Source organism: Apaloderma vittatum, unplaced genomic scaffold (assembly GCF_000703405.1).
Source record: "Apaloderma vittatum isolate BGI_N311 unplaced genomic scaffold, ASM70340v1 scaffold15297, whole genome shotgun sequence".
NCBI lineage: Eukaryota > Metazoa > Chordata > Aves > Trogoniformes > Trogonidae > Apaloderma > Apaloderma vittatum.
In genome coordinates this window covers 1-13,173 of record NW_009727927.1, presented here as the reverse complement: position 1 = coordinate 13,173, position 13,173 = coordinate 1, and the positions used below count along the sequence as shown (strand labels likewise).

The following is a 13,173-nucleotide window of genomic DNA, read 5'->3' as shown; positions in this document are numbered from 1 at the left end:
AAACACTCTGCAAAATTCTCCAGTTGTCTTTCTTGAGCAGGCATGAGTTAGACAGAGTTTAGACATGTTCCTCTACAGCCATCTCTTACACTAAATCTGCAAAATCAGTCTCCATTCGAGCCCTTTACCACACCAGACAGGTTTCCTTAGATCTAGTAGTGAAGAATGAAATGATCAACACTCCTTTTCTTTATTTTCATCCACTTTGCTTCTCATAGAGAGAAAGGATACAGTTATTTTCTGAAAGTTTTGATGGCAGAGGGCTCGGTGCCACAGGATGAGTTAATAGACATCCATCTCACAGGCTTTGTGTGCTATCGCCTTCCTTATCACACCAACAGAATGGGAACATCCCACAGCCCGGCTGCAGCCACGGCTTCCACATGATGTTGTACAAGGAGAGCTGCTCTGGGACTGGAGTCAGTGTCCTGTGATGCTCTTCTCTGGCTCTTCCAATCTTCCTTATCACAGTGTCAAAGAGGGGTTCATTGTCAGCTGACAGAGGTTTGGCTTCAGAAGGGTCTCGTGAGAGGTCAAACAGCAACGGGGGGTCATGATAGGTCACACCTTCCCCAAAACATGGGCAAATTCCTTTTCCATAACAAGCCCCAGCTCCAGGTGGATGAAAGACAGGGGTCATATAATGAGCCTTCCAGATAGCTCCACCTGGTAGGAAAGAAAACTTATGGCACAACTACAAAACAAAAGAGGAACATGGAAAGTGCCTCCTAGCCATAGGAGTACAGCTATTTCCTAAAGAGACCTCACATCCTGGCTCTGCCATCACGATAAATCAGGTTCTCTGTGTGGAGTACTGACTTTGAAGATAGAAAGTACTAAAAACATGAACAAAACCACATCATATTTCCAGTGTAGTCGTAGACAGCCTGTATTCCCACCCCACTTCCTAGAGATTTGTTACGTACAGATACTTCTTTGCTGTAAGACACGTCCAGATAGCCAAAATAACTCAGATGTCATGCACAAGAATTTCAAGAATCTCGGAGATCAGCACTGATAAACACCCATCATGTGTGGGTTTATGCTGATTTGTCAGTTATCAAGACAGCCATCAGGAGGAGAAAACTCACATTTTGCAGTTACCACACAACAAACATTTATACTTACTGTCCTTCTGGTGCCACCGCACTGCATGCAAGTAGGACCCACAATAGTGAAACAAGAACTCATGTTCTGATTTCTGAGCTGTTCCTTGCAGTAAAGGCACCAAGTTTCGTCCATCAATCACCCTAATGTAATGAGAAAAACTATTCAGGCAGGGGCAAACCTGACAGTCAATTGCATAATTACCACTGCCTTTGCATTGGCTACACTAGCATTTGAAAGCATTCATAATAATTTGGTCATAAATTTAGAGCAGCCAGCAGACTGCCAAGCTAGTATTTAAATATCTAGATAATTTTTTTTAATAGCTAGGTCAACTCATTCCATTTATCAACATGTAAACAATATTTAGAGCTTGGTCTAGCAGAAAAAAGTAATTTATTCAGATAATCAATACTAATCTCATAATTATTTATCTTTAGCAATTTTCAAAATCGTTTAAAGAAATCTGTTGAGGAAAGACAGGTTTAACAGCTTTAGGAGGTGTTTGAAAATGTCCATAAGTCAAGTCAATCAGTACCAAAACAACCTCATCCATCAATACTTTCCTGAATGAGGCTGAACCTGGGTTTGAAGCTGTCACCTGGTGTTTGGCAGGAATGACTCCTCTGGCCATGAGCACACCTCTGGGCATACCAGGGATTTTGCTCACTAGTTCAGAAATCTCAGATCGAACTTGAGGCTAGCAACATTTACTGGATCTCCAAGAAAGATAAGAAACACAGTGAAATTTTTAGTAGTCACCTCTCCTGTTGAAAATATCTCCATACCTGTCCTGTGGCACTCTTCCTCCAGCCAGATGAACAACTGTGGGATAAATATCCATAAGACTTGTAGGTTCATCAATAACTGCACCTGCAGGTAACACTCCTGGCCACCTAAATACTCCTGGCACACGGATCCCTCCTTCCCAGCCTCCCATGCCTTTTCCACCTGCAGTGAAATGAATCAACATATGACAGTTCAGAGGTAAACACAAAGTTCTTCATTGGCTTGTTGCATTCGAATGTACAGAAAGAGATGTAGTAATACACTACTTATCCAAGAGATTTGATTCATTTGGATTGGGCTTCACATACTTTATAAGGCCTCAAAATCTGACATATGATTCATCCAAACCTAGAAAGACAGGGGGAGGCAATCTCTATTTTAACTTTGACCACTGATGAGGGTAGGAATAATAAATCTACCTTTGAAAAACTATGTACAGCAACAAGACAGCTTCAACCTTCTGTTATCCTCTATTTCATGGGCTGCCTGCATTCACCTGTTACTGAAGAGCTTCCCAGCGAAAGAAGAGAGGAGAACGTGGAAACTGGAAGAACTCACAACACTGATGAAATACTCTTTAGACCTGCATAGGACTTACTAATTAGCATCCTATTTGAATAAAAAGATAAAAAATTCTCCTCTTTATAGCCATGGCTTCTCTTTCAAATACGTTTCCTTAGTACTTTTCCGTATGCCTTATGAATCTCTTCCTTTTCTGAAATTAAGTTTTGGACCTGACTCCCCCCCGTGCTTAATGCAACATCTCTTAACTCAGAAGCAAAAAATCTGAGCCTATGAAGTAGTACCATATATGCTTTAATTCAAATGGCAGGAAAATATCTTTTCTCAACTTTCTACTAACAGAAACTAACCTAATAAAGGATCCTTGTGCTGGGTATATGAAGACAATACTTCCGTAACTCTCAAAGTAGGAACCTGTTCCTACAGGTAGGAACCTGTTCATATCCTTAAAACATAAAATATTGTCTTTATCAGATCCCATCAAGCTCATGAATCAGCCTTATCATTGGCAAAGAGAAGCATTTTCTGAAGCAAAAACAGGGAGTGAGACGGAGAATGAACATGTTAACTGAAAGCCTTTCCCTTTCATAAGGGCCAGCAACCTCCACTGCTCAGCAGCAGAGCAATTGGCTCATGGGAGCCAAAATTCCATGTCTTTGATCTCTGCTGTGCCCTGTGGGGCAGTTCTAGAAGATTTTGAAATGGAAGAAACTTGTTTTAGGAAAATAAAAACAACAGAAATTTGGGCAGCAGGTGGCTGGTTCATTGATGATAACAGAGCTTAAGCCCTGACACATATTGTCACATGTTCATGACAAGTCACAGGATGAGGTGCTCTGATGACACAGGGCTCTGAGTGGATGGAAGAAAACACAACAGATGTATATTCTTTCAGCTTGAAAGTAGTCACTGCACTGTTCATACAATTGAAGAATGATTCATGGCACAAAAGGGCCAGTAGGGAGTAGTAAGATTCTCTTAAACCACCAAGGCCATTTGGATTTTATACCAATCAGTGATTTTGGGTGGGATATAAGCATAGGGGGAAAAAATTGTTGCTGCAAGTCATGCCACAATGTGCTGTTACTCTATTCTATATTGACCTGCAGGGTAGCAATGATTTCTGGAACATAATGAGAAAAAGAGACAGGCAAATCAGGAAACTGTCCTATTGTGGAGAGAGGAAAAAAAGCCAGAGAGAAAGAAAGATTTTGAATTCAGGGAACTATCACATTTTTTCCAGTGCCTTTTACTTGAGGACACCAGAGAATTTACAGGTATCAACCTAGATAATACCTTTGTCAAAGAGATGTGTAATAATGCTTGCAGTTTACCAAAAGAAAAGGTGACTTCAGAATTAAAGCAGCTCTATATGTCAGCTGTATTTCAAGCTAAAAATGCAACTCATTCCAGCCTCGATACCTTCAGACAGGCAAATTCATGTTTCTTATTTTAACATTCATGTAAAGCCAGAGCATTTTTCTTACCTTTATAAATACCATTCCAGCCACCTAGCTGGGCAGATCCATCCTGAGCCTCCAAGTGTCCTCCATGATCAGAGGCAAAGTATGTGAATGTATGATTTCTCAAACCTTGTTTGTCAAGCACATCCAGAATTTTTCCTTAAAATTAAGAAGAGACACAGCAAGGTTCCTATTAACCAATTACAAAGATCAAGCCACATTTATAGTGTTTCTGTAATCACCTTTTGCAATGCCCTATAAGAAGCTTTTATAGCTTAGATTTCTGTAGATATTTTGGACTTATTAGTTTTTCTGCTTTAAAATACAGAGGTGTGTGTGCCTGAAACAAATCCTTCATGAAGAATACTTACCCACCATCCAGTCCATTTCTTCTACATTGTCTCCATATAAACCATGATGGCTTTTCCCATGAAATTTTGCCATGGTAAAGAGAGGAGTGTGAACATGTAGAAAGGAAACAAAGAGGAGGAATGGTCCATGCTTGTTTCTTAAAAAGAAACCAAAAATTATTTCTGTTTTTCTTCTGTGTTCAGAATATTTTGAAAAGTTTCAGATTCATCCATGCACAGACTTATATATTTGGTCTAGGCTGTACCAACACCTGGTGCATCCCCATCGATCACACTTGACAGTTTTCTTTTACATGAAATATGGACAAGAAAGATCCTTTTCAGTCAAATTGTCTTCAAATTCCACTGTGTAAACAGGCAAAGCATTTGCACAGTGCTTAAATGAATCAGATGCTTAACTCAGATTCCTTTTTAATTAAGTTTCAGTATATTTGTTTTCACAGACTTTAAGAATAGTTAGTTTCCCTGATTTAAAGAAAAACACCTAATGCACAAAAATGTTATAGAAGGCTGTGCAGACAGAACTTGAATCTAGAAAATGAATGATTCTCCTCAGTACATAACAATATATTTGAAGTGTTTTTTAAATTTCTGCATGAAGTAATTTTGTCCACCATATACATTTTATGTAGATGTTTTGTAGGGTTTGTGAAGAGGAGCCTTATAGAGTGAAGAGTAAAAGTTAGCTGGTTAATCTTGGAGCAACTATGGTAATTACAAACTACAAGTCATGGTGAGATGTTCATATATCATTTGGTTAAAATCCCTCTCATTTACTGTAGCTTCCAATGTGAGACAGTTGCATTTAAAATTTAAGTGCATTGTTTTTTTAAATAGAGAATTTAGATATAAGTTTCAAAACAATTATCATTATAAAGATGCTGTTACTGGAGAAAAATACACAGTGCTCATAAGATCCTGTCCTTCTTAAAGGAATCAGACAATCATTTACCTTTTGATAAATGACGCTGCCTCCTTCAGCATGAGGGAAGCAGTCCTCTCTAACCTCATTGGCTGCTCAGTGACATCGTGGTTCCTCATCAGGATACAGTTCCAGTACTGCACAAAGCCATAACTGGAGTACCAAGAAATGAAGAAAAGGCCGCCCACCAAACTAAAACAGGCAATTATCTTCCAGTGAATGGAAAACAAACCAGTGAGTTTTCCCACGATGAGAGTAAACACAGCAAGGATGATTATCTGACTGTAAAGCCAAAGCTTAGCTTGAAGGGCTACATCCAGCTCCGGAGGTTGGTTTTCTTGACAGTTGCTCAAAAGCGTGAATGGCATGCCATAGAAGTAATCAAACCCGTGATTGAGGGGATGGTGACAGTGATCATTGGAGGATTCACAGTTTACACCTTGATGCCACTTTCCTGGAGGTTTTAAAGCATGAAATAAATTAGAACATTAAGGTGAACAACTCTAAAGGAATCCGTCATGACCATATGTTTGGAAATTAGGCGAGTCACTTCATTTTTCAACAGAGGATCCACACAAATTTCGTTCCTTTCTTTCCCAACCCTCTTTTGTTTGCTGCCTCTTGCCTCTGAGAGGCAGATGAAATACTTAAAGGCATTGTTTTGTTTGGAACAATCTTTACCAAAACTCTCAGAGTAGACCAGTCTTTGAAAAATCTTAGGCCATGTAAAATAAATGCTCACCCACTATAATCATGAGACAGTTTATAATTCTTCCTGTTTTGGTTGTCCTGTATAGACATTACCATTGTCATAAAACTCTTCAAATCATTGTATTTTTAGTCATCTTGCAAACAACTTAAGTCATTTGGAGACAATTCATATCTATGACTAATGGACCATTTGTGGTAAAACCAGTCCCTAAATTCTCTTCATAAAACAAGTTCATTCTTCAAGGTCAAGCTAAAACATTTCCCCTTACCTATCAGTCCAGTGGTGTAGCCTTGTTGCTGCAGCAGCCTGGCAAACGTGGTTTCATTAGCAGGGAGCCCTCCTGACCCAGCATTCCACTGCAGCGCCCGGTACCTGTTGCTGGATGCCATCCCTGGCAGAAACAGCCTCCGTCATTCCTGTGGGACTCTTGCTTTCGGGTGGCAGAGGCTGTACTTCTCCTGCCAACCTCAGCATCAGGAGCTCAACCTGAAGATAGAGTCCCTTTCAAAGGGTAAACCTGAGCATATCTTATGGGCACACAAGAGTACATTCGAGTACTTCGCATACACAAGAGTTATGTTTCAAATCACATACTGCTTGGCACTAATTTTACCATAAAAATGTTAATAAATCAGCAGTGACAGAATATAGAGTAGGATTTATTTTCTGCCTTTCTGAGTAACTGTGATAATTTAATCTCTATGCTTTTCATCTCAAATGAGAGGTAAATTGCATTTCCCTATGTCAGAGGGATGTTGTATCATGTCAGGTGAGATATAGTTCACCCAACGTACACACTGATTTTGCACTGGGTCTCGCAATCTAATTTTCATATATAATGCTTAGTGAGAGATTGATATCTATAGAGTCCTAGAAAAGGCACCTTAGGTAGGTGGGGAATGGATCCAACACTCCATTTTCACCAGAGCTTTGTGAAGTTCTTAACTATGTTGGCCAATGAATTTGCCCATTTCTCTTGGGAACCCTCTTTCAACTCCTTACCTCTAACCATCACCATCAAGAGGAATTCCATCAGTTTGCCCCAGGCTGCACTGCCCCAAGGATGTGAACAGGTATCACTGCTGTTGGCATTTCTCCTTACCTATCTGTTTTCATTGCATCAATCTCCCACATCCAATAAAGTCAGGCTAAAGCTCTGTCAGCTACTGAGGCAGTGGTTCCCATGCACAAGTTACTTATAGAAAGTTTGAGCCTCTTGCAGTGTATTTTCTACCTTGAAATAGCCGAATTCTCCTGTTCCAGTATTTATCAGCTATTTTAGTACCTCAGCCCCATGCACAGAAATTTGTAATTGGAAATAGAACTGACCTGATCTAATGGGGTATCTGCCGGTGAGGAAAGCTGCTCTGCTCGGAGTGCAAAGCGGAGCTGCCGCAATGTGCTGAGTAAGCTTCACTCCTTCTCTTGCCAGGCGGTCAATGTTTGGCGTCCTAAAAAATATTTTTTAAGTTTAACAGAAGCAAGGTAGTCTGAAGCTTGTTTTAATAAATTGTCAGGAAGAACTTATAGCTTTTGAACATTTTTTCAAACAAAAATTTATCTCTCTTCTTTACATACTCCATGACTGATGTAGTAATAAGTTTGATACAGTGCACAAAGTGGGCTGTAGCCACGTCTTAGGAAACAGCCATAGAGTGCACTTGGCAACACTGAAAAGAAACCTAGGTGTTGATTCTTTTTAGTTTGAAAATAAAACTAAAGTGGAAAGAATTATCTAAGAAAGGCTGATATTTTTCTATTCCAATACTTCTAACAGATAACTTTTACCAGCACATTTAGACCCTGAATTTCAAAGTTTGTTGAGTGAGAGGATCTCACAGGGCATCTGAAGTTCTTGGAACCAAGACCTTCTGTTGCATATTGTTATGGCATGCTATTTATTTCATAATATGGTGATATATGGTGATAATATGGATCTTAGGAAAAAGTTCTTCAGTGTGAGGGTGGTGAAAATCTGGAATAGATTGCCCAGAAAAGTTGTGCGTGCCCCTTCCATGGAAGTGTTCAAGGTCAGATTGGATGAGGTCTTGAGCAATCTGGTCTAGTTGAGAGGTGTCCCTGTCCATGGCAGGGAGATAGGATTAGATGCTCTCTAATGTCCCTTCCAAACTAAGCCAATCTGTGATTCTATGATACTATTACATAGTTACATGTGTATGGGAGCATAGCTCTCCCAAAGCAATGGACTGCAACACCACAAGGGGTGACAGAGGCCTCTTACTGTCTTTGTCACCAGCAGAGAACATCAGAGTTCCACAAGTGCATTCCCGTTTCTCTGTACAACCCCATCAACATCACGTGAGGAAGATGCACCCAGAACATGCCAACAGAGTATCTGTGCTCTACTTAAAGGACATGAGTTGAGGTTTGTCAGATGTGCTCCCAGCGCCTATTCGGTTCTGCTTTGCCTATTTAGTTCTGAAAGAAGGTACTTAATCACATAATTACCCATAATAAGTGTTCTGTAGTGTTAAATATATTGCATTGAGTGGTCTTTTACCTTATGGTATCATTCCCATAACAGATCACATAATTACCCATAATAAGTGTTCTGTAATGTTAAATATGTTGCATTGAGTGATCTTTTACCTTATGGTATCATTCCCATAACAACCTATATCTCCGATGCCAAGATCATCAGCCAGAAAGAGAAGTATGTTAGGTTTAGAGGCTATAGCTGCACTCAAGCCAAATGTGTTCCAGAATAAACACGAAGTCAGTGCCATTAGAAGGTACCTCCTGAAACACAACAAAATACCTTTTAACGTATGTGTCTTGTAAGAGTTGGAAACCCTCTATGCCATTAGAAGGTACCTCCTGAAACACAACAGAATACCTTTTAACATATGTGTCTTGTAAGAGTTGGAAACCCTCTGGCAGCAGATCTGAAGCATGAAACAGAAAATCATTTTAAACTTCATTTCCTAGCCTCACTTTCAGTGGGAAGAAGGAAGGTGGAGCTTTACTGGTTCTGTTTCTTCCATCTCTACCAGCTAGATCGCCCTGGTCCAAGAACTTAAAAAACAAAATGAAAATAGAGTAGGTTTTCTTCTATCACCCAAGAATCAAGGACATGTAAAGGCTGTCATCTTGTTCATTTGGTCCAGGAACTTTCATCTTGAATCAGTTCCATGGATTTTAAAATGTATCAAAAACTTCAAAGAGCTGAGAAAAATTAGTGTTTCTAAATTTCATAAACACCATGAAAACCCAGGTTATATTCCAAAGTCACTCTGGCATTTTCTGAATATCTTGTTTTCAGTGAATAAAGCAATTTTGATTATATCTGGAAGCTAAGAGGAAAAAAAAACCACAAACTTTCCTCTCGATGCAAGAACGCTTGAACTTGAAGTCATCTCCTCTACCACCATTCTAAGATGCCAGTCAGGCCCCATATTAACATTGGCTATATTAAATATCTGTAAAACCCAGAATTTACATTTTTACACATACATACCAGAGTTTTTATATAAATATGACTAGAACATTTGAAGCTACATGTTCCTCCAAGTATTGCTGATCAATAGTCTTAAGACTAATATCCTGAATTGATTTCTCATTTGGACAGAGTTATAATTGTGGCATGTACTTATATTGCTGGACACATATCAGGAGCAATTCTCTAGCACAGGCTGAGAAAGCTCCTGCAAATCATTCTAGGATTTGCAGTTTTGGTGAAAATCTTGTATACAGAAACATATTCTTGAACGAACACGTAACTGTCCTGTCTAACAGGTAAACACAGCACACAGGACGTTCTGTAAACATGACCGTGAACTCCCAGTTGTAAATAAGTAACCAGTGGCTATGGGGATTTAATCATCCAAGAGCAAAGTTCCAGACAGTTTTTTCTGTATATTCTATTACTAAGTTACAACAGTGATTTGCAGAGATGTGGTGAAATCTTATTTTAGAAGAAATGTGGGCAATTCCCTTCGCTATACTTGGATTACTCATTTTAAGGAAGGGGGAATTTTCTATTTACCAATGTTATATCTCCTAAGAGTTAAAGGGCATTATACTGGTGTAATGAATCCTTTCAGGGTGCTAATACATTTAGTTAGAGCTGCAGAGGGAGGCTCTTTTAAGGACCCTGGAAACAAGCAGTCCCCAACAGTCCACTTCAGCCTCTCTGGCATTCTTCTTTCCAAGCTGGGGACAGGAGTACTGATCTCCACCTCTGTCTGTTACATTAAAAAGGGAAAAGAAAAAAGTAATAAAGCAAATAATGAAATCTACTTTGTCTCTAGCCCCATACTAGCACTTCATTTTCTCATGGTATTAAGAGCTGGATATTTGCTGATCCCCGTGGTAATCCTCCTTGTGGATTAAGGTAAGGTCAAGGACAAATTCCATCTCAGGTAACCTAGTGCTTGTAGTTCCAAGTCTATATACCAAATTGTTATGTAGCATTACTGTACCTTATAAAATAACCATACTTAGAGTTCAATGATCATCTTTCAGCAATACATCAAGGAAGCAATACAGCAAGGAAGAGTGCAAAAATGTCTAGGTACTTAACATCGATAAATCTTTAAAGTAATAGGGCTGAAAGAATGCAGAACATAAAACATATATATACACATATATATACATATATACAGTAAAGGTTTTTGAAAGTACCTAGAAAGATGTCTCTGGAACTGGTGATTTTAAAACAGCCAGAGACTTCCAACTGAGAGACAGACCTTACTGTTAAAAAGTATGAAGATATTAAATAAGTATGTAGTTATGATGGTCCTGAAAATCGTTTGAAAGCTACTATTACTAGGTGATTTTACAATATCTGCTTAGTGAATCAAGTAAGTACAAATCATTAGGAAATACAGGACATTAGTTGTGTAACTTTTATTTACAAGACAATAAGAATTTACGCAATAGTTGAGCTCCCATAGCTTTATTTCTAATGATCTTTTGAGTATAGGTTAGAAACCATTGACATAGACAATGAGATGTTGAAAAAAACAACCAGACTACTGGACTATAAAGTCTGATGCCTTAGAATTATTTCCTAAGGTGACGCTGCTGTGCTCAGTGTGTACCTAGAAAATGACAGCATTATGAGATTATACCATCTTTCTGTTTAAGAAGTTTTCTCCTCCTGTAAGATTTCATAGGGATGTTATCTCTGTCTAAGAGCCTGCTAGATTACTTCTTGAGAGGTTTGTACAAAGGGAGAAACAACTTCAGAACACTGTGAGGCTCACAGTGAGGAAGGAATTATTTAAAAAAAAAAAAAAGGAGGGAAAGGAGAGAACAATGATTATATGATTTTTAATGGAGTTGAATTTCCTACATGGGGGTAAGGAAGGGAAAAACAAAGACTTAAAACAAATGAAGCATCAGGAAAAGTGATCCATTTGAGCCCAGGATTGCTTGGAGGGAAGAAAAGGTGCGTCAGTTCAAAAAACACAATTTTAATTCTGCCAGGTATAAACAACTACATGCAGAGAGAGGCCAGTAATCCACTCACCTGAATGGAATGGCAGCAACAGCTGTGCAAGTTAGTGGTGCAATCATCTCCTCCTAGGCAGCGAACCTGAAGATAAATTAATCTTGTAATAAGAAACAACCTATGCATAGTCACCAGTGGGATGTTGAGGGAAAAAAATGAAGGCAACCAATCCTTGTATCTCTTTGCAAGAGAGGGACTAATGAGATGATTTTACTTCAAAGACACAAGCACTGATTGTATCAAATTGTATTGACCAAAAGCAGACTTTTCAAAATGAATGTTAAGAACTGGAGAAGGGGCAGAAAACCACACGTAAATGATTCAAGAGTGGGGAAAGATGTTTTACTTTCAGAGAACAAGAGTTCAAACAAGAAGCAGACAGTAAAAGATTAATTGGGTAATCTAAACGAGGCATTAAAGCTGTTAACCAGCCACTAATTGTGGACGTTAACAGTGTTAACCAGTGGTTAATTATCCCCTCAGTAGGTTTCAGTAAAAATCCTTGGGGAGGGCAGGGACTAGTTGCTGCCCACATAACACAAGGCAATAAAGGGTAAGCTGGTGTTAACAGTGGAACACTTAAAAGTGCTATAAATAAACCTGTGCGTAGTTTTGAAAGGTCTTTTGATGGCAGATGGTTGTATTCTGATCACAGGCTGTTAGAAAAACTGTGGGCACCCAGAGAGAGGCCCTAGGCAAGCATGTGGGTGTTCAGGCCTCGGGCTGCAGAGAGTGCCAGATTGTGGCACTTGCAGTGGAGGGTAGCAGAGACAACACCTGTGTCAGATGTGACCAGGTGAACGATCTGCTCAGCCTCATGGCTGAGCTGAAGGATGAAGTAGCAAGGCTGAGGAGTATCAGGGAGCCTGAGAGAGAGAGAGATGGTGGAGCCACTTCCCGAATCGTAAGCAGCAAGCTCCACAAGAAGCAGAAAATCCCCTGCCCTCTGGCCATCAGGGAAAAGGAGGGGACCTCAAGGATGGGGAAGAGTGGAAGCAGGTGCCTGCCAGGAGAGGAAGGAAAATCCCTGCCCAGCCTCCCTCACCTGCCCCATTGCCCTTGCAAAACAAGTGTGGGGCTCTAGCCAGAAAGGAAGAGACAGGTGGAGGTTCATCCATAGGGCTGTCAAGGGTGAATCAGTCAGCCACACGCATTAGGACTTCTTCGTCCAAGAAAAAAAGGAGGGCAATTGTTATTGAAGACTCCCTTCTGAGGGGAACAGAGAGCCCTGTCTGCCGGCTGGATCCAACCCACAGGGAGGTCTGCTGCCTCCCTGGGGCCCAGGTTAAGGATATTATTAAGAAGCTTCCAGGTCTGATTAAATGCTCTGATTATTACCCACTTCTGGTTATGCAGGTCGGTAATGATGAGATAGCAGAGAGACAGCCAGAAGCAATCAAATGGGGCTTTAGGGCACTGGGATGGATGCGTGAAGGATCAGGTGCACAGGCTGTGTTTGCTCCATTCCTTCAATTACAAGGAAAAATAGTGGAAGGTTCAACAAAGTGCAGCAGATTAATACTTGGCTAAAAGGGTGGTACCAACAGTCTAGCTTTGGGTTTTTTAACCAAAGGGAGATCTACACGGCACCTGGTCCCCTAAAACCAGATGAGGTTCAAATGACACAAAGGGGAAAAAGGATCCTCGGTCTGGGACTCATAGAACGTTCTTTAAACTAGATCTGAAGGGGGAAGGGGTTACAACCAGATCAAATGGAAATGACCCTGGGATACACGTAGTGACATCGGAAGCAATGTCACTAGCACAGATGAAGTACAATTGTACCTTATTGGGGGCTCCAGGTACCTTAT

The 13,173-nt window shown here is 40.1% G+C and overlaps 1 protein-coding gene across 1 annotated transcript; it reads right to left on the bottom strand.

The window, feature by feature from the left end:
• Positions 1 to 298: 298 nt before the first annotated feature.
• LOC104269345 (arylsulfatase D-like) lies at positions 299 to 11,427 on the bottom strand. Its single transcript, XM_009873896.1, has 10 exons — positions 11,381 to 11,427; positions 8,497 to 8,646; positions 7,216 to 7,337; positions 6,155 to 6,277; positions 5,205 to 5,628; positions 4,253 to 4,389; positions 3,906 to 4,040; positions 1,896 to 2,058; positions 1,129 to 1,250; positions 299 to 666 (listed from the first exon to the last, which is right to left on the bottom strand). Exons 1-10 carry the CDS (start codon positions 11,425 to 11,427, stop codon positions 299 to 301), a joined length of 1,791 nt encoding a protein of 596 aa, XP_009872198.1.
• Positions 11,428 to 13,173: the final 1,746 nt, after the last annotated feature.